The sequence below is a fragment of the Taudactylus pleione genome, unplaced genomic scaffold (genome assembly GCF_031769625.1).
Source record: "Taudactylus pleione unplaced genomic scaffold, aTauple2 ptg000253l, whole genome shotgun sequence".
Taxonomy (NCBI): domain Eukaryota; kingdom Metazoa; phylum Chordata; class Amphibia; order Anura; family Myobatrachidae; genus Taudactylus; species Taudactylus pleione.
In genome coordinates this window covers 4,964,691-4,991,070 of record NW_028284655.1, presented here as the reverse complement: position 1 = coordinate 4,991,070, position 26,380 = coordinate 4,964,691, and the positions used below count along the sequence as shown (strand labels likewise).

Below are 26,380 nucleotides of genomic sequence, written 5' to 3'. Positions count from 1 at the left end.
GAAGTTTGGCAACCTCATCTCAGCGCAAACTTTGGGTCGCATTACACCTGAGACGTGTCGAGCCATATTTACGGTTCTGAAGGCTCAGTATTTCAAGATAATGACAATTTATATTGTGTATTTTTAACTACTGTACCCCCCTGAAATGTGTTTCGTCTGCTGTCCTCATAGTATATGCTTGCAGGTCCCCGCAATCTGTATCTGTGATACATCATGTGCTGCCCCTCTACTATATGATGATGGGCCCCACTGTACCCCCCTGAAATGTGTTTCATGTGCTGCCCCTCTACTATATGCTGCTGGACCCCACTGTACCCCCCCTGAAATGTGTTTCATGTGCTGTTCTATATTTAGCTACCTAACTATAGTTGGCTTACATATTTTTATAGCAAATGCTGTTATGGTATCTATTTTGCTGCAATGGTGTTTTGTTGTTGGTATTTATTTTTCTTTTTTTTTTTTCTAGTTTCCATCTTCCATTGAGGATTGGCAAAACAATTGGTCAAGAATTTGAGAAGTGGAATTTCCCAAATTGTGGTGTGGCAATGGATGGGAAACACATGCGCATTGTCCCACCAGCTCGTAGCGGCTCACTTTATTATAATTATAAAGGCTATTTTAGCATAGAGCTGTTGGCCATTGTCAGTTCGAACTATGAATTAATTTATATTGATTTTGGCAAAAATGTGCGATCATCTCATGGTGGCTCATTCAAAGACACAGAATTCTACCAGCGTATGATGTCCGAGGCCCTAAATTTACCACCTGCCTCCCAGTGCAAACATCAGTTGAATTACGACTTTGTAGCCGATGAGGCCTTTGGTTTACACAAGCATGTAATGAAACCCTATCCCCAAAGGGGTTTATGCAAAGATAAAATAATTTTTAACTATCATCTATCAAGGCCTAGGCGCACAGTAGCAAATTAATTTGGAATCATGTGTAGTAGGTTCCGCATCTTCTTTAGTCCAATACATTGAGGAGTTGAAAAAATAGAATGGGTAGTGATGGCATGCTGTGCACTACACACTTTTCTTCGCTGCAAAACCACAACTTGGTGAGATCATCACATCAGGAACACACATTTAGTGTGGAGTACCTTAGATTTTTAACCCTGGGAACTGGATGTCATGTATATATATATATATATATATATATATATATATATTATATTGAGACTTTCTAGGAGAGACATTTATATTTAGATACTATCTAAATATTATATGCTTATAACTTTTTGGGGATTCACCTCTCTCAGTTACATATTTTGGATTTTGTACTATTGTATTTAACTATTAAATAATTTTGTTATTGATATTTTTAATATGTTATATATTTTTGACCGGTCAATTTGAATATGTTTTATTATTAGTAAAGATATATATTTAATACATCAGTGTGGTGACTGTCAGTTCATTTATATCAATCCTCTTGTAATTTAATTAGCGCAGATATTTTTCTCATAATTTCATTAATGGATACACCTGACGTTTCAGGTGTTTGTGTTACCACTAGCACAATTTGTCTTTGCTGCTGTACTATTATTATTTTACTTATCACATTGGTATTTAAAATAGAGATTTCACATTTAGTTTAGTACATATAGTACTAGATGTTTTTTTCTTGTTTGGTCTAAAACCACAACTCAAACACAGGTACCAACCTCAGTTTTGGATCGCCAGGAAAATATGGTGAACAGTGAACTGTGGCCATCACTCTCCAGATCTCGAATCCCTATGGTGGCCTCAGGACGTGCCAAAGAGGTCAGGGAAGAATACCTGAATTTTTTTAATTGTGAGGGTGCAGTAGAATGGCAAAACAATTGAATCTAAAAACTTCCTTTTTCGACTAAACAATGTATTTTAAATAAAGTACATTATGTTTCATCCTCCAAACTTGGTCCAAATTTATTTGCTCTATATTACAAATTAAAATATATTATAAAATATATTATAAACATAACTATTACTAATTATAAGTCACTTACGGCTATTAAAAAAATACAACAATTTCTATACGTCATTTTAGTAGTTAAAGTCAATGCTCTTACTATTTGTGTGTATTTCTTTTATCTTAATTTCTGGTGCTTGTTTGTTAAATGTATACACTGCAGCATACAGTATATTTCCATTTTCAGATGGCATCAGCATCAGGCCGATAAATGGGTAATGTTACGTTTGGCAAATGTAGCCTTTGTAAATATTCAAAAACATACTTTAAAATACACCCCCATCACCATCCCATAGCCGTACCCCACTACTCCCCTCATCCTAACAGCACTCCACCCCAAAACACTACCTGCAAACACCCCCATATACCCCTCAGTACACTTTTTATTATTCCTTTATTAAACAAACCTTTACAATGTTAATAAACACACCACACGTTTGTTTGTTTTTTTAAATTAAGTTTTGTGCTTCTGTAAAAACTTAAATTTCTAAACAGGATTCAAACAAATATACCAGGTCAATGAGTGCATCTACAGCAAGGACTATTCCAATAGAAACACAGAATCAGGCACTTCAACAGCTGGTCATGTACAGTAGAGACCATTTCAGTGATGCCAACATCGCCCAAGTAAAGGGAAAGTTCCAGAACTTTAAAACTGCGTCCCCAATAAAGAGCACATGAAATACACAGATGTCACAACGTTCAGTATAGAGGGCAAAATGAAGTCCAAAAGCCATCATCATGGCACATATTTTACTCAAGGTCATTCTGAAGAAAAAGCCAAAGATAAAGGAATGAGCAAGTTTTTGCAACACATGTAAAAAAAAACCCGCAATTTAAAAATCTCTAATTGTAAAAATATTCTTCGCCCTGTAGAGTGGTCTGTGCACTCTGCCATGCAGAATGCACACCACTCAAGGAGGTGCTGGGAAAGGGAGCTGGTAAAAAAAGGGGTGTGGCCTAATTGCGGAAGGTGTGGCCACATCCCCTTCAGTTTAAAAAAGAAAGTGAAGTTTTGCAGCGCGCTGGGGAGGGGGGCGCTCTGAGCCCCCTCAGCCCGTCGCATAACCAGTGGGGGGCGCGATCAGCTTGATCGCTCCCCCCACAGGCATAGGAGACTGCTGTGGCTACTTGTTAGCAGTCGCAAGCAGAGTCTCCCAGTGCAGCCCAGCACACAGCAGCGTGTGCCGGGCTGCTGTGATGTAAGAGGGTGGGGGGAAGCAATGCCGGACCCCTCCAGCTAATAATTAGTACCAGCCCCCTCCCCCCCTGAGCACCCCTGGGGCTACCCGACGCTTGGTAGGTGTGGGGATGTGGCGGAGGAGGAATTGGCAATAGGGGATAAACAGTGTGATGCTGTGGGACGAGTAAAGTGCCTGAGGCCGAGGGCCACTGCCTAGGGTATAAAGTCTTTCTCCAATTCGCCTTCAATACGTCGAAGCATACCATCATACACTATGCGTTTGAAATGAGGAGCCTGGTTTGGCGCCATGGCCCTCATTTCATGGGCAATCATCATACCAAAACAACTTTCTGCATCCGGGGACTTCTGAAGAGCCTCCTCCACGTGTTGCAAAAAACACTCACTCAACGGTCCAGAGGCTGGAGTCCTGGTAGCCGCCTTCCTCTTCTTGGCGGGCGCCTTGGAAGACGGCAGCTTGATAGTAGACTTCAAAACCTCTGTGGCTCACTGGAGGGAGGTTCTGAATCGACCTCGAAGTCGACCACCTAGCTAAGGAAAATAATTATTTATTAAAAACAAAAAACACCAAATACTTTACCATTATTCACCCAATTATGAAAAAATATGCATACTATTTCTTATTAAAGAACACACAAAGTGGATATGTTTCAAAAATTAAACAATCAATTACCTAATCCAGACTCCCAGAATCTTCATTGTGGACCTCTGCCGCCTCTGGCTCCTGTGAGCACCGTGACCGTCTCTTTGGCTCCTTCTCCAGGTCAAACTTGATCAGGTCATAGTACCATAACTTTGGCTTCTGGACCTCATCTGCCCCTGCTCCTGGACGCTGCAACTCCCTGTACTTCTTGTGCTCCAGTTCATAGGTCCTGGATCCTCCCCTTGACCCAGACGATGTCGGCATCACTTTGGAGGTCTCTAATATAGGTGGCCAGTTGGTTTAGTGCCTGATTCTTTCTGTCTTTATTAGAATAGTCGTTGCATGTTACCTTCCAGAGACACTCATTGGCCTGGTACATTTCTATGAATCGTGTCCAGAAGGTATGGTTTGCACCAGCCATTCTGTGGAAGAAAAGAATGCAGAAAATCAAACATTTACAATAGAAATAGCTTTTAGCCTAATATGCAAAATGATTATGTAAAAGCATATATACTAAAAAAAACATATATTTGTAAAAGAAATCGAGGCAGAACTTAAAAATGGGAGTGCAGCATGCCTTTGAAGGCATATTATTACATATATGTGCGGGCACCCGACTGCATATACTATTAGTATTAGGAGAGCCGGACCTTGTGGGGGGGGGGAAGAGAGAGAGCGAGAGAGAGATAGCATCCAGAGGAAAATTCTCATGAACAATGAGCTATACAAAGGCCCAAACATTGAATTTATACTTACTCTTTTGGAACAACTTACATTGTCCCAAAACCATTTCCTTTTTGATGATGAGGTGTTTATTCAGCGTGCTGGGTGTGCCATGGGTTCATGTGTAGCACCCAGCTTCGATAATTTATTCATAGCTGAAGTGGAGAAAGACTTGTTCTTCTTCAACAAGCAAGGAGCACAATACATAAAGGGATATGATGGATTCTATAAATACCCAAGATGAAGCTATTAAATTCACATCAATGTAGCTCAAAGACCATTCACTTCCTAGATGTTGAAGTCTTCTTAACGGAAACACAGGACTTTCGTACATTCATCTACAGCAAAGGAATTGATAGGAATACATTATTACAAGCTGACAGCTATCATCCAGCAACATTGAAATGGGGCCTCCCATTTTCCCAGTTTGTTCGGGCACTTAGAATTTGTAGTGACCCTACAGATGCTTTAAAACAAATGGATATAATGTTGTTGAAATTCCTAGCCCGTGGATATCATCCACGCACATTGAAGGCTGCTAAGGAAAAAACACAGTCACTATCCAGGTCAGATTGTCTACAACCTACTTTGAAGAAGAAACAGGATAACATCATACTGGAGAAAAAATGGAGAGCGCTGGACAGAGGTAAATGTTTTAATAGTCACTGACAATGAACATGACAATAAAATATATATATAAAAAAAACTATGAATATAGTCGTAAAATATAATATAATAATGAGTCCCAGATCACACAGACCACCTGAAAACCTCTCAATGAGGAATCAGCATATAATAAAGGCAAAGCATGCATCAATCAGCAATGGTAAGCATGTAGTTAATAGCAGAGCATGGCATGCATTCCGCAATGAACTTGAAAAAGCGTTAGTAGATCAAGCTGGTTAGTAGACATGGGCTTGCATGCAATATGTCATAGCAGCTGATAGAGAGTAATGACTCAATATGTTAAGGAAATGGAGACCTGTATATATGTCAATAAACAGTGGGATCTTACCACCTGAAAGACAATCTGTGTGCTGGCGTCCCGGCAATAAACCAAGTGGCGTCCGTCTTGCTTATGGGAGCTGCAAATGGTATAGACAGTCTGCTGTTCAGGGAAGAAAGGGGGATCTGCGCTGTCTGCTGCCCGATGCCCACTGTGATACCAGGCGGCACAGGGGGACCAGGGACGGAGGACTGAGGTGCAATGTCCACTCCACGTAAGGGTGTCTCGACGTCTGGATGCGGCAGATGGTAGAATGTGCGCTACCTGCTGCCCGCTTGGGAATCAAGCGGCACAAGGGAACCAGGGACGGAGGACTGAGGTGCAGATGTCCACTCCACGTGTGCGTATCCCGGCGGATGGATGCAGCAGCGTGCCGTCTGTGAGCTCACCAGAGCGATGGAAGCGGGACCAGCTGGATAGGGGTGTGCAGCCAATCGGGTGATGTCTGAGTCTGGGATTCAAAGGAAACATCTGACGCGTTTCTCGGCAAATAGGGAGGGCCGTTTCATCATACTGTGGACACAGGAATTTTCAGTGACTAATATGGATCTAATGGCTGAAGCTCACAAACTATGGCCCATTGTCACAACGGACCCTCAATTACCAGCATTGAAGGACACTAGAATTATGCCAGCTTATCGACGTGGTCCTAACATCAATGATAAAATTGTTCACAATGACATATCAACCATAAGAACTAAGGGTCCATCACATTTTTTGACACGCAAACCTGGAAACTTTAGATGCCTGGGCTGTATTACGTGTAGCTCTTTAGTTCGCTAGTACCTGTTGTTATAGCCGCCCGAATGGCTGAGCGATGTTGTGCCATACACTCCCTGAGAGTGCACTCAGTCTTTCCTATATATACCTTAGAACAGGGACATGTAATAGAATATACAATGAATTTACTGGTACAAGTTAGATGGTAACGTATGTTAAATTTCATACCTGAATACGGATGAAAAAATATTATAGCAGTAGATTATCAGAGCAACGAATATTTAGTTATTATTTATTTGTTCTTATGTTTCTTTATGTATGTATGTTAATTGGGTGTATGTTATATGTAATATGTGGTTTTAATCTGTATTGTATTGTGGTTTTGTCACATCATGCCATGTTTACCAGCATATTATATTTGCCAGGGTGTTTTTTACACTTTATTTATATCTATCACCTTGGTTACTATGCGGCGATGTTGTTACTTCCGGTGTTGTTTATGCCTATTACCTTGGTTACCATGTGGGGATGCCGTCACTTCCGGTGATGTCATTTCCGGTGGGACGCACATCTGAGTGTCGCACAGAGCAATGGGTGGTGGGTTTCCACGTGTTGTTAGCTATATAAAGCAAAGGTATGTGTATTTATATTATTGGCTTGACAAAAGTGCTAATAAAGGTGCTGAAATGTTGCATCACTTTAAGCTATGACTGATTGATTTATTTCTGAGTCTGGAGTGCCGCCAGCGGACTGGTATATTTCAACAGGTCTGTCATTGGACTCATTGTGGAAGGCACCCAGCACAGTTACCAGGACCTATCCATAAGAGTGATGGATCGTGGAACTGTATGTGTATATATATATATATATATATATATAAAGCCACATGAAAACAGCGGCACACCCAGTGGCCTTGAATACTATAGCCAATGAGGTGTGTGTAGATGTGTTCTTTTACAATTTAAAACGATAACATTTCAAAACACAAATATGTACACTGTGCCTCATTGCCTCTATTATTATAAAAATTCCACTGGGAGTGCTGCTACTTTCATTTGGCTATATATACAGTCAGGTGCATAAATATTGGGACATTGACAGAATTTTCATATTTTGGCCTCTATTCACCACCACAATGGCTTTGAAATGAAAACAAACAAGATGTGCTTTAACTGCAGACTTTCAGATTTAATTTGAGGGTAATTACATCCAAATCAGGTGAACGGTGTAGGAATTACAACGGTTTCTATATGTGCCTCCCACTTTTTAAGGGGCCAAAAGTAATGGGACTATCAACTCAAAAGCTATTTCATGGACAGGTGTGGGCTATTCCCTCGTTATTTAATTATCAATTAAGCAGGTAAAAGGTCTGGACTTGATTCTAGGTGTGACATTTGCATTTGGAATCAGTTGCTGTCGACTCTCAATATGAGATCCAAAGAGCTGTCACTATCAGTGAAGCAAGCCATCATTAGGCTGAAAAATCAAAACAAATCCATCAGAGAGATAGCAAAAACATTAGGTGTGGCCAAATCAACTGTTTGGAACATTCTTAAAAAGAAAGAACGCACCGGAGAGCTCAGCAACACCAAAAGACTTGGAAGATCACGGAAAACAACTGTGGTGGATGACAGAAGAATTATTTCCCTGGTGAAGAAAAACCCCTTCACAACAGTTGGCCAAATCAAGAATACTCTCCAGGAGGTAGGTGTATATGTGTCAAAGTCAACAATCAAGAGAAGACTTCACAAGAGTGAATATAGAGGGTTCACCACAAGATGTAAACCATTGGTGAGCCACAAAAACAGAAAGACCAGATTAAAGTTTGCCAAACAACATCTAAAAAAGCCATTACAGATCTGGAACAACATCCTATGGACAGATGAGACAAAGATCAACTTGTACCACAGTGATGGGAAGAGTAGAGTATGGAGAAGGAAAGGAACTGCTCATGATCCAAAACATACCACCTCATCAGTGAAGCATGGTGATGGTAGTGTCATGGCGTGGGCATGTATTGCTGCCAATGGAACTGGTTCCCTTGTATTTATTGATGATGTGACTGCTGACAAAAGCAGCAGAATGAATTCTGAAGTGTTTTGGGCAATATTATATGCTCATATTCAGTCAAATGCTTCAGAACTCATTGGACGGTGCTTCACAGTGCAGATGGACAATGACCTGAAGCAACCTCAAAAGCAACCAAAGAGTTTTTTAAGGCTAAAAAGTGGAATGTTATGCAATGGCCAAGTCAATCCCCTGACCTGATTCCGACTGAGCATGCATTTCACTTGATGAAGACAAAACTGAAGGGAAAATGCCCCAAGAACAAGCAGGATCTGACGACATTTGCAGTAGAGGCCTGGCAGAGCATCACCAGGGATGAAACCCAGCGTCTGGTGATGTCTATGCGTTCCAGACTTCAGGCTGTAATTGCCTGCAAAGGATTTGCAACAAAGTATTAAAAAGTGAAAGATAGCTTTAGGATTGTTTAGTTTGTCCCATTACTTATGGCCCCTTAAAAAGTGGGAGGCACATATAGAAACCGTTGTAATTCCTACACCGTTCACCTGATTTGGATGTAATTACCCTCAAATTAAATCTGAAAGTCTGCAGTTATAGCACATCTTGTTTGTTTAATTTCAAAGCCATTGTGGCGGTGAATAGAGGCCAAAATATGAAAATTCTGTCAATGTCCCAATATTTATGCACCTGACTGTATATATACATATACATACATATGTAGGCCTTGTGGCCTGCTTTCATCCCTCTGTCATTGGTAGACAGTGGGGGATGTTGGTGGACAGTGGGTGCCATTGATGGCTAGTGGGGGACATTGGTGGTCAGTGGGTCTGGAGGGAATGAATCAAAATGGTGGGTAGGGAGTGTCCAAGGGAGTGGCTATGGGGCTTTTAGTCATTCATCGTTTGGTCGTTGATTGTTTTTGGTAAAACGCGAACGATCATTGAACAATAACGATATCAGCGAATTCAATGGCAAAACACGACGCTAGATGTCATAAACAACCAACGGGAGCACGAATCGTTGGTCGTTTACAACATTTCAATGCATGATTACTAAACGATTACGATGTCGTAATCGTTCAATCGTCTAGTGGATGTGTGCCTTTACTCTTCTTCTCTGTCTTCTTGCACTGTTATTGCCACTTTTGATCTTTATTTTTATTCCATTTTCAAATTTTATAAAATTTATTTTCCTCTCTCTCTCTCCTTCTGGGTGAGAAGCACTATGGTTTTATTTGCAGTCAAACATCCAAAAATTGTGTGTTTGGAGGTTTGGCTACTCACCACTTATGCATCAAGCCACTTGGATACAGTGAGCAATGCCTTTTTAAGTGTGTTGCCCATTAGAATGCCTATGGGCTTCTATTCATGACTCCCCCTTGGGAGAGATCCAATCGGATCCCTCTCAGCTCCCCCTACGATACTCACACTTTTGGGTCATAAATCCTGGACGTTCCTCTATCGCAAAGGGCAGCTCTTACTGATAGAGCTGTCCTTTGTGGATTTTATTCATGCATACTGGCGTTATGGCATTCAATAAGTGATGGAATGCAATACATGAAAAATGCAATACTTGATGCATCCTGTCCTCAAATTTTGTCCAACTCTCTCATTCTCTCTTATCCCTTCCTCATTCTTTTTTTTCTCTAAAATTTCTGTCTCTTTCTCACTCTCTCATTTTATATTGCTCTCTATATCATTCTTTCTTTTTCTCTCTGAATTTCCATCTCTCTCTCATTATTTCTTTTTCTCTATCTTTCTCCCTCTGTGACTCTCTCAGATTTTTTTTAAATTATCATTTTTGTTATTTCTAACAACTACAGAATATTTATCACAACAAGAATGTTTAAGGATGGCTTCATCTGAGTAATATATATTTAATTGAAGACCACAATTGAATTTTTTTTTGCTAGTGATAGACTGTTTATTTTGTGTTGTTTTGTTGAAAAATGTCCTGCAAAAAGTCTAATACTTCGTAAACTTTTCTAGTTTAGTTTATTAATTTTATTTTTTTAGTTTACATTTAACACAGATGGAAATGTTGTAATATTAAACATGTTTTTGTCACTAATAAAAAGCCTCATAAGCTAGTATGGGTTGGGTATGAGTTCTCGGCAGTCGGGATGCCGATAGTCAGAATACTGACAGTGAAAATCCCGGTAAGTATACTATGACTATCCCTAACCCTTCCTCCCCAATGCCTAAACCTAATCTCCTCCTCCCAGCACCCTAAACTTAACCCTCTCTCCTTAGTGCCTAACCCTCCCCTTACTGCCTAACTCTCACCCCGACGCTGTCAGGATCCCAACGCCAATATTTTGACTGTCGGCATCCCGCACCCCGGGATTCTGATTACATCCCGCTAGTACGGGTACTTAACTCTATTTACAATTTAAAATTATTCCTTATCTATTGTTAAAACACATGACACATTTTTTTTTTAATTCAAACCATATATGAGTATTTCACAATGCAACATATCAGAAATATAAAAACTAAATAAATTAGTGCAAGTTTAAGGTATGCAAACTCCATAAATCCAAACTAAGTCTTATGGGGCCATGGCAAATACCGTTTCTTTGCTAAAATTGGTCAGTTTTTGAACATCTATGTTTGTTACATCTAGAGGCTATGGCCATAAATGTAAAGGCTAGCATCGTGCTCACCTATATTGGCTGAACAATGGAAATGACGGTGGACAGTGCCCTATAGTGAAGTATCACTTAAGAAAAAATAATTCACCCCCTTTCATTTCCAGTATTCTCATATACAAAAATTAAACATTTTTGTAATTAGAAGATGTATGGGAGAACCAAAAGCACTATATTTACCCATGTCTGTATAAAATATAACAAACTTTTCAATTTGTACAAGTCTGTGAAAGTCCTGTGCATGACAGTTTTTAACTATTTCAATTTGTTTTGGATTTAAAAAAAAAATTACATTTTGTCATGCTTTTAATTTCAATTGGACACTTGATAAACAAGAATTTTATTGTGTTAACATTTTCAAACGTTTGCCAAAGTCCCGTGTACACTTTTTGAAATTATTCATATTAGCATTTCGTAACTTTATATATTTTTCAAATAAAATGTAAAAAATTGTTTATAATTAACATACAATGAATAAATATTAAAAAAGGTTTTATTATGATATATTTAGCAATAATTAGATACATGTAGTTTGTATTAATGTGAAAAATAAACATTAATAAACAGTTTAGTAAAAATGTTTTTTAACTAAATTTATAAATTAAAAAAGCTAGTAACAAATTACACTATTATACTGGAATAATTTTTTGAAAACTAGTTGTCATGTTAAGATTGCTTTTTAAAAACCTAACCTTTTGCAAATGTTCAAAATACCTAATGTGTCAACCAATGACACAAGTAATGTGTATGCTTTATTTTAAAAGTTAAATTTTTTTTCCAAATGTTTACTTTTATTAATATCTAGTCATATTTCTTTTAGAAAGTGATCTCATAGTAAATTAGTTTTTTTGTAAAAGGGCAAGTCATGTAGCTGATGTTTTTTATTTTAAGAACTTAACCTAGGTTCTATAAAATATTGAAACATGTTACATTTATACTTGATCATTTAAGTCAGCATACAGTAAGCATGTGTTGTGTCCTACCCCTGTAAAGCCTGGTAAACATTAGTACAACTAGCAAACATGCGGATGGTGGTGATTTCCCTTTGATCAGCAACATTTCAACAACGGAACAATCACTCATACCATCCTTCATTAGAAAGCACAGACCCCATGCATCACGGCCAATCAAACTATATTGTACAGGCCCACAGGAGCACACCATCATGCATACACATCGCCCCCCTCCCCAGCTGCAAATGTTATTTTTTCAACCCTAAGGGGGTGTGGCCACACCTCCCGCAGTTATGTCACGCCCCCTTCACCTCGGGCCCAGCCGGCCTCTCTACACCCCTGAGTTTGAGTATATTGTATGTGCGTATGTGTTATACAATTGAAATGGTGCTAGAGATAAAAGGTTTGTGTGTGGAGTTTTAGCCTTGCTATATGTATAGTTGGATGTCAAGTCTGCGAAATAACAGTGGAGGGCACTTTCTGCTTTGCAGCAGTCTTGTTGTTATAATCCTAAAATGATTCACTTGAGGTTAAAATTCAAATCTTTAGGTAAACAATGTTAGTTATATATTTAAAAAAACTCAAACATTAAAGCTAATTGTAAAATCAATTTATTTTAACATTAAAACAAAGTGGTAAATAACACTGCATAATAAGAAACATAGCTATACATTTTAGAAATTATTTTAAATAACTTGTTTTTTTAAATAAACATGTTTTAAAATTTTATGTTACTAAAAATAGAAACAAAATTCATAGCATTATCTAAAAACCATTTAATGGAAAAATATTTTAACTTTAGAAAGATGTTATTATGTCAACTTCACATAAACCTTGTAGATTTTTCCTTTTTAAGAACTGAGGGCCTGATTCATTACGGATCGCTGTTGCGATTACGTACGCAGTCTCACTGCAAAATTATGCTAATGATTGTAATCGCAATACCTTCGCAGCCAAATGGAAGGAGGCCCACTGTACCTTACACACATCCGTAATACTTTGCAAGTCTGCAAAACCATCGGTAACCGAGTACATTCGGAGCCTCATGCACACTTGCACAAGGTCTGACCTTACTCAGGAATTGCTAACCTCATCGCATGCTGCGAAAGCCCAAGCTGAGTATGGCATCGCAGTGGCTAATTTATGCATGCCCCTGTAATGGCATTCCAACGCACTGGCACGCCTGTGTTTCCCTGACCACCCCCCCAACACCCCCAAATTGTCACTTCCTGTCAATCACTCTGCGATGGGTCTGCGTAGTCAGAAGAGGGTGACACTCAAAGGTTGACTTTGTAATAAAAATGTGGTGATTCGTCAAGCAGATAAAGGTGGTGCGGTGGTGGTGCAACATTGGCATGCTTACGATCGTGAAATTCGCTTACAATTGTCAGACACCAATACTTAAAACTTCAGAGTAACCCTATGTACGGCATAAAAAAAAACCGGTTGATTCAATTATTGACCTGGGGGTCCAACAACGTTAGCTAGATTCTAAGATAGATCATTTTTTGAGGGTTGAGCATCCAATATGCCCCATTCTATCCAAAATACACAAAACGTTGAAGGACCTATCATGTCCGCAAGGGCTTCTATTCTGCAGCCATTAGCTATATTTGTGGACAGTTTTTTGCAACCATATGTACAAAGGATGCATAGCTACATCCGTGATACAACTGACTTCCTAGATAAGATCTATGCACTAGGTGAAGTCCCACATGATATTTGGCTAGCATCTATGGATGTACATATATAAACTGATACCCCACACGGTGAACCGCCTACTGAATATCTACTGGACCTAGCTAAACTTGTGTTAACTAAAAACAACTTTACCTATGAGAAAGAATTCTTCCTGCAAATAACCGGATCGGCGATGCGGTCAAATTTGGCACCATCGTATCCTAACTTATACATGCACCAATACGAAAATTTATACATTTTGCCTAAGTTTGGTGATAAGATTTATTTTTTTGGTCGTTATATTAACGATTTTTTTTTTTTGTTTGGGGTGGCACGGATGTGGAATTTAGAGAGATGGTCAATTTTTTAAATTCATTGGAGAGCCTGATTCGCTTCACCTACCAGCTTGATCTTAATTTTTTGGATGTCACCATTCACCATGATAAAGGTCAATTGTCGGTAACATTATACAGAAAGGCAACTGACCGAAATACATTGCTACATTCAAGGAGCCACCATCCTAGTACCTTATAAGAAAGCCTGCCAATTTCCAAAATCATGCGAGTACTGCAATATATTACATCACCGAGTAAAGCGGAGGCTCAAATTTGTGAAATGGAGAAAAGATTCTACAATCGAGGTTATTCAAAAGAGGTTATCAAACGTTGTCTGGACACGGCACGAACTAGGCACTCACAGCAGGGTAGTAACTCTAAACAATGTCTGAATACTAATAGGATGATATTCACCTCCACTTACGATTGCACATCTAAGCGAGCAGAGAAAACTATGAAACACTTTTGGCCTAATATTACCACAGATACTGTGTTTAAGGCGATCAGTCCACACCACCCCTTTGTGCGTATCGCAGAGGTCCCAACCTGAAATAAATGTTGATGCGACCATAGCCGTAACTAGGGTAGTGCGGTCTGTGCCATGGCAGAGGGCACCGCAGGGCAGGGGGGCGCTGATTGGGCCTGTCAATTTTTTTTTTATTATCATCCTCACTTGTAGCTTCCTATTCTTTAATTCCCAGCATCTCCTGGCCTCCCCTATCTCTTCCCTGGCCCTTCTCCATGAGGCCATGGCCCTTTTTCAGGTGCGCATCTTAAGTCATTATTGGAAAAAAAGGGGGGGGGGCAATGCTCTTTCTGGCACAGGGCACCAAAAAGCCTAGCTATGGTTCTGGATGCGACCCACACTACAACCTAAGGAAACTCGTGGTAGTTGGTTACCAACAAGAAAAATGGCTGCTGTAGATGTCCAGACTGCATTACATGCAGGTCCATGATGACTGGTGAAAGTTTTACTCATCCACATAGTGGCAAGAGAATTTTTATTTGCCATAGATTACACTGCTTGATGGATCATGTGTGTATATTATCATGTGTCCTTGATACTATTATGTTGGAATGAATACTCTTTACTTTAGAGAAAGAATGGCCAATCATAGGCATTCAATACGTGCTGCGCTCCTTGCTAAATAATCGGATAAACCCGTGGCAAAACATTTCTTATCTATGGGACATTCAATCTCAACTCTTAAATGCATACTTACTGACTTTAATCTTATTCCGTTTCGCGGAGGTGATCGTGAAAATTATTGAGACAACGTGAGGCAAGATGGATCTATCAGCGCGATACAATGGCCCCCAGAGGCGTTAACGAGTATAATCCATACAGTATATTTTTGTGACAGGGCTCTCCACTTATTTATTATTTTTATTTTTGGGTTTATTTTTTATTTTTTAAAAATTTTTGGTGAATATGCAATTATAGTTCTCTGTATTGAATCTATATTTTAAACCAATAGTGATGTATAGCTTGACTGTTCTGGATTCGAGTGATGTACTCAATGTATTGTAATACATCTTGTATTTATTTGTAATATTCTTTATTATTTTATTTGTTGATCTATATATATTTTTACTTCTTTTTCTTTTGTTATTTAATTGGTTCTGGTGGAGTTTTACAGGTCTCCTCTTTATTTAATATTCCAGTTACTCATTTTCTATGTAAATTATTTATGTGTGGGCATTTTGTATATTGTATTAATTTATTTGCCCTTATGCAAGATGGGCGCTTTGGCCTCTTAGTCTAACAAATCTTTTTTCTGTATTGTGCCAGCCTAGGATGACAGCGATATGTAATTTCCGGCATAGGTATCTAGCGCTTCATGAAAGTGGTGCGCATGTTACCTTCCGATACTTCCGTATCAGGGAGCCGTACAGTGACAGCGGTACGTCACTTCTGGTTCTGGCTGTATGCGTTCCATTGAGGTGGAATGCACGTGTCTTCTGGTCCGGATGGCGCCGCATATTAAAATGGTTTTATAGCACTTTATGATGCTTTAATTAAGATATGGTTATATATTTAAGCCCCGTTTTTTACATACTTATATAGATAGCGACTGGCTGTAATTATTTATACGTCTATGGACTTGTTTTCCATACTTCCTGTTTTTTCTGATTGGTGGGCGGTCCTTCAGTATATGACTGGTGAGATATGGGTTGATGGTGTTCACTTGGAGGTTCTGTGCATTGGATGTAATGTCTTGACAAAGGTTCAGATGGGACTGAAACATTGACTTTGCCTGCGACGTATTTCTGAGTTACTATTAAATAATTATCTGCTGAAAGATTTACTGGTGAGTACCTATGGTCTGGATTATATATTTGGGCTATCTGTCCCATATGGAATGGAGCACCACCCTGTTGGAACATTTAGCCATTTAGCTTGGAGTGTGGACATTGCGAATATATATATATATATATATATATATATATATAGTTTATCAAGTGTGATACCGGAGCAAAAGCAAGGCGGCACTCCACAGACATCTCAAACAACTTAGATTGTAAATATAAACATGTGCAGGTATATACCAACATTTTCAAGACCTCTGGGGACTTATCACCAAGGAGCATCTAATGAAACAACCCCAGAGGTCTTGAAATGTCGGCTTGCAACTGCACGTTTATATTTACAATATAAGTTGTTTGTGAAGTCCGTGGAGTGCCGCCTCATTTTTGCTTCGGTACCACACTTGGTAAACTATCTGCTGCTAAGGAAGGCACCCCGACATCGTGACTGATGGTTCCTGAGCGCCCAACCACATGCGCATATTTTATTAATTTTTTATTTAATTCATTATATATATATATATATATATATACATACATACATACACACATATATAATGAATTATATATATTTTTTTATAAAATTTAACTATGGACAGGTTGCAGCTATAATAAACTTAACACTAAGCAGGTTTATATTGATGGGAAAAAAATTACTTAAAAAAATAATGTAAATTAAAAGCATTATACCTTAAATAAATATTAGTAAAACTAATATACGGGACTTTAAGAGCACTTAAGAGACGCATCTATACTAGTGACTCCCCACAACCGCCAGCACCGAATGGCGTAGTAAAGTCACTTGAGAGAAAGGAAAATGCAACGCCTCCCCCAGTGACGCATACCCAGAAGAAGGGCACGTCATTAAAGTCAATAGGGGAAAGCCACAAAGACGCAGAGGCCCGAAAAGGAATGCGGAAGGCATACTATACTTATCCCTGTGCCAGGATTTCTTGGTCTATCCTGTCTTTATCACTGCAATAAGGCCGCACTCTCACTGTGCATGACAGAGACGGGACACAGCACTGTGTATTGTGGGACTGTTCTCTGTACAAACTGCCTCCAGGGACCTCACTAAATCTCTCCAATGTTTTGACAACTGGCTCATGAGTTTCAGTGGTGTCTCAGTGGCATATTACTTGCGAAGTCAGGGAGATTAGCGTACAAACAACGTGTAAAAAGCAGAATATCAGCCTGATAAGTGGGTTTAGAAATAGGCATTGTCTTTGTATATTTTGTTTTCTGTAGATTGGCTCCTATTGAACACTAATTGCATATTGTCTTGAATTGTACATTATTTCAGACAACAATGAGTTAACAATTACCGTCTGTTTTCTTTGAGAAGCCTCAATGTGACAGGAGACTGACTACACCATGGAAGAGCAGACCACACCGTGCTCCCCCAGGATCTGTCCAGAAAAGTTACTAAAACAAGAAAGTTATTGTAGACAATAGAGAAAGTTTGGGGAGTTTCTTATAAAAGGAAACATTTTTGCAGTATTACTATATTATCTTCATCCCAATTTTAAACAAGACAAGATGTCACATTTCTTCTATGCATCTTGCCTGGGTCACATATTTTCTCTTATTTTGTCATTTATATCTTATAATATTTGGCCTGAAGCCTGGCAAGCATTAGTACAACTGAAGGAAAAATGGCTTGCCTATGGTGATCATGTGACTAAAGGATATGTCTTGTGAATAGGGGCTATAGGATTGCTAAGATCTATCCCTTATCCTTATTATTAACTTTTATTTTAAGTTGCCACAAAGTGTCCAATACGCTGTACAATACCCAAACTCTAATGGTACGTACACAAGGGACGATTAAAATGCACGATATGAACGATGACGATATCGAACGATCATATCGTTAATGTGCATATCATGCATTTTTTGGTCCCTTCCAACCCACCAACGACCTGCGATGCATAGACACGTATGGACGATAACAGTATCGTCTATCGCCCCTGCATGCAGGCCATGTTACTATAAGGACCGGTTGTTGGCCGCCGTTTGTGGGTTGGTGGTGTGCTGGACGATCAGTCAGCGATATCGTTATCGCTGATCGTACCGTGTGTATGCACCACAAGTATAGAGCAAGTGCATACCACAACTACAGAGCATTACTATAACACATTTGGACAAATATAAGGGGGAAGGGTGGTGCTATTCGCTGTAGCTTGATTTGAGAGGGCTCAATTCAATACCAGAAAGATGGCACTGCTGTAGGTGTATAGGGAGAGTGGTCGCCACACGGGCAGCCACAGTGGCAAATTGGTTGATCCTGGATGAAGGGTGTATGGCAAGGGGCCACCCAGACTTATGGTTGCAGGCCCATGATAGATAAGCCACTTCTGCATATATTTGGTAGGCAAACAGTGGGCCTGATTCAGACCCACTCGCGAGCGGCTGTCCGCTCGCAAGTGGGTCGATGTTATGGACTGAGCATGCGCACGACGGAGGGAGCTCCGTCGTGCGCATGCGCCAGACGCGACGAGCGAAGGAAAGTCCTTCGCTCATTGTGTCCGATCAAAGGGGGCGTGCTGTCAATGTTGATTGACAGCACGCCCCCTTTGGTGGGCGTGCCGGGGACGTGCCTCCCTGACGGGGGCGTTCCTAAGGGAACGCCTTCCGTCAGAAGCCGGCCCACTGACATCACTAGTGATGTCAGTGGGAGTGATTTTGGCTCTGATAGAGCCAAAATCACTCCGGAGCTTGCGGTTGAAAACCTCAACCGCAGGCTCCGGCTCGCAAATTCGATGGTCGCGATCATCGCGACCATCACAATGCACGCTCGTATAGCCTGTGGGTGGTGACCCACAGCTATACGAGCGTCCAGGAGGACGCTCCATGAAAATGGAGCCCGGCCCTCATTCAGAGCGTGCGCTCTGCTCAGAGCGTGCGCTCTGCTCAGAGCGTACGGCTCTGAATGAGGGCCAGTATCAGTTACTGAAGGCGAGTAGGAGACAAGGGAGCACTGGATTGTGCTAGCCCAGTGGTTCTCAAACTCGGTCCTCAGGACCCCACACAGTTCATATTTTCCAGGTTTCCTAGCAAGTGCACAGGTGTATTCATTACTCATTGACACATTTTAAAGGTGGAGCTAATTAACTTGTGATCATGTGAGGAGACCTACAAAATTCCTATTGACCAAGTTCAAGAGCCTGTGTGCTAGGGTAAATAACAAGTAGTAAGAAGGTCTTGACATGAGAGCTTACATACTAAATGAGTGAGAAGGCCCTGACGTGAGAGCTTACATACTAAATGAGTGAGAAGGCCCTGACGTGAGAGCTTACATACTAAATGAGTGAGGAGGCCCTGACGTGAGAGCTTACATACTAAATGAGTGAGGAGGCCCTGACGTGAGAGCTTACATACTAAATGAGTGAGGAGGCCCTGACGTGAGAGCTTACATACTAAATGAGTGAGGAGGCCCTGACGTGAGAGCTTACATACTAAATGAGTGAGGAGGCCCTGACGTGAGAGCTTACATACTAAATGAGTGAGGAGGCCCTGACGTGAGAGCTTACATACTAAATGAGTGAGAAGGCCCTGACATGAGAGCTTACATACTAAATGAGTGAGAAGACCCTGACGTAAGAGCTTACATACATGGGAATGAGTGAACAGTTGAATTTGCACTTCAGATGTGTTTGGGGATTTTACTTGTACAAAAATGTTAAATACACTTATTTTTCTTTAAAATGACAAGACCTATTTATTAATGTAGTAATTGTGGTCAATCCTGTGAAGACATTCATTTTTGGAGAATTGTCTTATTAGTTAGTAAGGTACCGCTATATATATTATGTAATAGATATTCAGTGGTTTCTGTATTTTTATTCACATAAGCAGTCTCCATAGCTTTCTGTGGACTGAAAATTAGCAATTTACCATGTTAATGCCACTCGTAGATGCCAATTTGTTTGAGAGAGGGATGAAGAGCGGCCCCATAGCTGTGTATGAGCAGTAGCTAAGCCGGGTCTGATTCCGGCAGTAAAGTGAAAGCCAGGGTCAGCTCCTTCAGGAGCAGCAGCCAGGGACATGGACGCCCCAAACCTCGCGCATGGCCGAAAAGGGTGTGTGGCCTAATTACCATAGGACACCCCCCTAAATGATGCAATTTGGGGCGTGCCCGAATGGCTGGTCCCCCCATTTAATGTCAGGCTGGGGGTGAGCCCAGCTCTACGTCAGTAGCTGGGCTGCCCCCAGCTCTATCCCTGCACTGAATGGATGCATCCATTCTTCTTCTCCGGGACGGCACATGCCCAGCCTCCCGACCGCCCACGGGACACTTCATCCCACGGGTGGAACAGCGGGGCAGTGCCTAAAAAACGGTACTGTCCCGCTGAAATTGGGAATGGCTTGTAGGGGTGCATCCTCTATGGGGTGGCAACCCTGTTCGACCACACTGGTCGAACATGTCTCAAGCCGAAAGCAATGGTGGGAAGGGTTCTTATCAGCCACTGCCCGCCAAGGATATTTTAATGAATAGCAACGAGGAAAACATTACTTATCGCTGCGATGGTGACGGGTCAGAAACAGACCCCGAAGTCTGACTACATGGCCATTTTTTCTCATTGGATATACAAAGGATTATTGTCCATATTTTGGAGGAACACCGTGATTGGGTGACGGAGGTATTTCATTTCTCCTTCCAGATGTAAAAATATATTATCTATCATGAGGTAGTTTTTGTGACAGGTATCCTAATCACTGAGGCTACCCACATGCTTGAAGAGGAGGAGAAGATCACAGGGCCAATGTTTTGTATAATACAGACCACTAATATGAAGCATTAACTAATGAAGCAAATTTAAATTAGATAATCTTTATCATTTGGGTTATCGTGAATATTTAGCAGCAATTTATTGTGTTCTAATTCTCCACTATTGCTGGTAAGTGGGTCTGTTGTACAGGCTAATGTGATTATAGAACGTTCCTGAGCATCTGTGAGTGGAACTATGATGAGAGTGATTTCAGACACTCTGCATTAGCATAACAGTAGGGAGCGATTAGCCAGACGCTGGCATGTAACTGACTTGTGGCTCATGATATTGAGCTCATTCATATGAATCAGCTGCAGGTGTGAAGTGACTCAGGTGTGAAGAGGCCTCTGTACTATATATAGTCAGTCCTTGGTCATTTAGGTGAGATCCTAGACCTAAGCAGCAGGCAGACATGGCTCTGCTGGGCAGCTTCATCTGCCTTCTACATATGTCCGTAGTCCTGGCCATTCCGCTCCAGGCACATACAGAATTGCAGGAACTATTTTATAGCAACACACACTCACAGAGACTGAAGTACCCGCTCTATATGATGCAGCTGTACCAGTCCCTCCTGACGGGGAACGTGACAGATCTCTCTGGTCTAGAACAGCCGGTCCTCCAGGAATCAGACACTGTCCTGAGTCTCACTGGAAAGAGTAAGTACTTTTTCCTCACTTCATCCATATTACTTTGTACTGTCAGGTTGGCAGCTGGTTTGTTGCGTTATATGATCATGTAACATATTGGTTCTTCTTTTAAAATTGCTACAGCTCCTCAGCTAAAGGCCCCTATACATCAGCAATTGATTGCAGCAATCGTGCAATTTGCAATCGATTGTGTATAAAAATCTTTCCCTTTTTCAATTGATTGCAGAATTGACACAATCAATTGAAAAAGGGAAAGATTTTCATACACAATCGATTGCAAATTGCACGATTGCTGCAATCAATTGCTGATGTATGGGGGCCTTAATTCAAATCTTATATTGATCACGTATATAAGGGTTTAATTAAAATAATACAAAAAATAAAAACAAGCAGAACTTATATATATATATATACACACATACACACACACACACACACACACACACACACATATATACACATACACACACAATATATATATTTATATACAGATCTGTCCTCCCTCGTCTTTGCTGCAGTTGCACCAGAAAGCCCCTCTCGGCATGCCTGGTCCCGTGAGACTCTTCTAGTGCTAGGTGTCTTTTTTGCATTTTTTTTGGAGGGGGGGTTGGGGAGGCGGAAAATGTGACTAGGACGCACCAGCAGACTGTGCTGATTAATTTGATATGTGACACTAGTATTTCTGAATTGGCGCGCAGAGTGCTACGATACAGCGGCTACAACTTTTTTCTCCGCCAAGTGCCATTTATAGACTCGATCGCACACAGATATACCAGTGTCAAATCAATCAGTGCAGTCTCCTAGTGCGTCCTAGTTGCAGTGCATTGTAACATACACATTTTTGCCGAAAAAAGACGCCCAATGCTAGCGGAGTTGCACAGGACCTGGCCGCTGGCTTACATTGAGACTAGATAATATTCTTAGATCACTGTGCAGTATTGCATGTCTGGATGCTAATATTATTTCTGTGTTTCCTCCAGGTTGTACAGAAGTAGGAGGCCGTTGGATGTTCTCTTTTGATATGTCCTCTATCTCCAGCAGCACCGAATTAAAATTGGTGGAGCTCAAAGTTCATCTCCCTTCCTTTGGAAAGCGACGTAACGTCACAGTGGAGATCTACCATTCCAAGACAGGCCAGGACAAGCTTCTCATGGGATCTTTCAGGACTAACCCTTCTGCCACAAAGGGCGACTCCTGGAAGATCTTTAACTTGACGAGATTTCTACACAATTCTATCCACAAGGGGGAGCCAGCCTCACATGGAGAATACATTGCTACAGAAGACAAGTCCAGACTCTCCAGCTTTGCTGGTCATCAACTCCCACAGTACAACACAGATCTTCTCTCTAGTACATATTTCCCAGCAGAGAGAGTGATGCTGGTTGTGTTTGGCAGCGACAAGCCCTCTTCCAGCCACTTTGGCTCCTCTAGCCTCATTAAGACTGTACAGTCCTCGAAGTATATTATATCAGAGAAGGCAACCAAGGGGTCTGGTCTACGGAGACATAGGAGGAATCTCAACCCAAAACACAGCATCATTCTCAACAGCATCCCATTGAGAGCCGTGGAAGCTGGCGCACCCCTTTGCAGGAGGGTAGACATGTGGGTGGAATTTGACAAGATTGAATGGGGGAACCGCATTGTGTACCCACGTAGGTATAACGCCTACAGATGCGAGGGAGTGTGTCCAATTCCACTGAATGAGACCTTCAAGCCAACAAACCATGCTTTTATAAAGGTAATTATCAAGCAGCCATAAATTTCTCTTTAGAAAAGACATGTATTAGTATTTATTTTTATGTATAATTAAGATAACATCCGGGAAAAAAAATAATAATAATAAAATATATATATATATATATATATATATATATACACACACACACACACAGTATATATAATGTATCACTTGCTGTATTTCTTATATATTGCTCTCTGGCATCGTGGATCTGTCCTATTTATTTACATACTGCTACTGTACCTGTTGCTGTACAGAGACAATAGTCAGCAGCAAATTATCCTACCAGTATGTTCTTAGAGTGTGGGTGGAAACCGGAGCAGATCAAACTCATGTAAACAAGGTGAGAACATATAAACTCCACACATATGATAACCAGGTCGGGAATTAAATTCATAAGCCCAGTGCTGAGGTACTAACCACGATTTACTAGTCTACTAGGCAAGTAAGCCAGACCAATCAGTATTAATAAATACATTATATGTTTCCACCAGGACAATACTAGGCATCTTAGGGGTCTATTCTTGAAGCAGAGAAGAGCCCTGTTTAGCTGAAATCATGGCTCTTCTCTGCTACGTGCTATTCATGAAGCTAGTTTACTGTAGAGAAGTGTATTACTTCTCCAGCGGGAAGCTCTGCTTTCTGTTCCTCTCCTGCAGTACAGATTCGCCATCTGAGGACAGCGTTATCTGTACTGCAAGCCGGACAGAGCAGGGAATTAGCATACTTTCCTGCTGTCTGTCCAGCACCGGCTCCACCCCCTTTTCCCAGCATCCATTGCAGCAGGTCTGACCTGGCATGCGCAGTGAGAAAAAGGCATAGCGAGCTCCCGATATGTCTGTATTCTCACTGCGCCCAGGGATCGCGGAGGGGCCGGACAGCGCATGACGACGCCTGACAGGTAAATGTACATGAATGGCTACTAAACATCACTATATATTGCATCAATGTGATGCGATATATAGTGATATCTTTTAGTAGCTACTTCATGTTCTACATGAATAGACCCCTTAGCATTACAAAAACAGAAATCTAGGACCTGATTCAGACCCGCTCATTAAGGCGCGATCGCTTGCTCTGAGCGTTTTACCCCGGCTGCGCAAGCGTATAATTTGCAATGCGTGTGCGCAAGCCAGTCTTTGCAATCTGTTTTTGGTTGCTTGTAAGCCACTATCAGGTCGCTGCTTTGAGTGACAGTGCTGTTTGTGGGTGGTAACTGGGGCAGGTGCTTGTAAACGGGGGGAGTGGTGTTGCGAACGCAGGCGTGTCAGGCCGCCAAAATACTGTTTAAAGGGCGTGCATAATTCACAAAGTAGCGTCATTGGTCACGTCACCTGCATGTATTTCAGGCCGCACTGATCGCTGTGCTTGCGGCGGGTTAAGGCAACCTAAAGGGCTGCGAGCAGCTCCGATGACTCTCGATGGTCCAGATTAATCCTACATTTCTCAGAGATGACGTGTGTTGCGAGTGGCAATGGGGCGTCTTTATACACTTGTGAACGCACTTTGCCGTAGCTCGCTAAAACATAGTGGGCGTCCTTACGCGACACACTGTGAGCACTTCATTTAAATTTCCAGCCCCTTTTTGCCAGCGAGCGGGTCTGAATCATGTCCCTATTCTCCGTACTGGGAAGACTGATTGCACGTTATGTAATCCTGATGTATAATCTTATTTCTTGCTCTCTCAGAGCCTGGTAAAGATGTATGATGCGGATAAGGTGGAGTGCTCCTCCTGTGTACCGGTGAAGATGAGCGCGCTCTCAATGCTGCTATATGAGGAGGACGATGTCACGTTGAAGCACCATGAGGACATGGTGGTGGAGACCTGTGGATGTAATTGAGAAGTTGTGTATTGCTCCTGTATGTAGATGTTTGTGGTATGAATGTGTAAATGTAATTATTTATATGGAACTTTATATTTATATTTTGCAATAAATATAGACTGTAATGTCCTTTTGGTCTCAATACATGAATCTGTGAGAGGTTACAGGTTCTTCTGAAGCTCAGCTGAATACAGTGAGAGTGTAAGTTTTAATGTGTGGATGAAAATATGAACCAATAGTTTATGGCTATTGTGCTGGATATATTGGGATGGGAAGGACAAGCACAGACAGCTGTCATTCATGTAGTGCTGTTATGTTGCCATGAGGTTAGGCCATATTGCTTTTCTGTTTTACAGTTTCTATATTCCAGCTGGTTACAACCATGAGGAGGGAAGAGCTATTTAGCAGTAATGTATCTAATAGAATCAGACAATGTCTATACAATAACTTGGCAATGACATTATTATTACAAGAGTCTTCTCTAATACTAGTGTTATAGACCTGATGTACTGCAGAGCTTTTTCTGTCCAATTAGTTTGTATGACATAAAAACATCAACTCTATCATAACACGGGGCTCCGATCTGGTGCTTATACATACACACCACATTTTAAACATTAATTCTGCATAGCTGTCATATAATAAAGATGAGGACATGTCACGATGGCGGCATGATTGCATCACAAATGGGGCGTACTTCGCACTCCTAAAGACTGGGATGCCTCTTAGCCCCCTCCCCCCACTGCAGACTCCCATTCTATGCAAAGCAGGAGGGAACAAGTCACACTCCTACATTTTCCACTGTGGGATAGGCTGACAGCTTCCGCACTACAATTATATAGACAATACTGTAAATACATCGTCTGTCAGTTCTGGACAAGTTTTGATATCGTTTATTGTGTCAGGGAAAATCCTACCTACAGTCATTTATAAAATTAGTCAGTAATACCATACTAAGGCTTGGAAACTAAGTTGCATACAAAACTAATAGTCATACTTGCTTACACTCCAAGAATGTAAAATACACTAGTATTTAAACATAAACAATGGCAATGTGGAAGATCCCTATCATTACATACTGTAATAGTCCCATTTTTACTGGTAGGTGTCTGCACTTATCCTCGATGTAATGTGGGAACTTTTCTTCACATCTGATGGTGATACCCAGGGCCGGCGTAGGCTTTGCTGCGCCCGGCGCTGTTCTGTG

General features: G+C 41.0%; 1 protein-coding gene across 2 annotated transcripts; it reads left to right on the top strand.

Annotated features, from left to right (window-relative positions):
• Positions 1-21,488: 21,488 nt before the first annotated feature.
• Positions 21,489-25,221, top strand: LOC148515129 (nodal homolog 2-A-like). 2 transcript variants are annotated; one of them, XM_088480456.1, is made up of 4 exons: positions 21,489-21,621; positions 22,593-22,922; positions 22,977-23,350; positions 25,039-25,221. In XM_088480456.1, exons 1-4 carry the CDS (start codon positions 21,513-21,515, stop codon positions 25,189-25,191), a joined length of 966 nt encoding a protein of 321 aa, XP_088336582.1. In that variant the 5' UTR covers positions 21,489-21,512; the 3' UTR covers positions 25,192-25,221. The 2 variants fall into 2 exon arrangements, with proteins under 2 accessions (XP_088336582.1, XP_088336581.1); XM_088480455.1 differs by having other exon boundaries at positions 21,492-21,621; positions 22,593-23,350.
• The last annotated feature ends 1,159 nt before the right edge of the window (positions 25,222-26,380 follow it).

Excerpts from the sequence above, each read along its gene's own strand:
- LOC148515129 (XM_088480455.1), top strand. The coding sequence starts at position 21,513 with ATGATGCAGCTGTACCAGTCCCTCCTGACGGGGAACGTGACAGATCTC. Across the intron at positions 21,622-22,592 it reads CCTGAGTCTCACTGGAAAGA|GTTGTACAGAAGTAGGAGGC; the intron begins GTAAGTACTTTT and ends TGTTTCCTCCAG. Across the intron at positions 23,351-25,038 it reads CAAACCATGCTTTTATAAAG|AGCCTGGTAAAGATGTATGA; the intron begins GTAATTATCAAG and ends TTGCTCTCTCAG.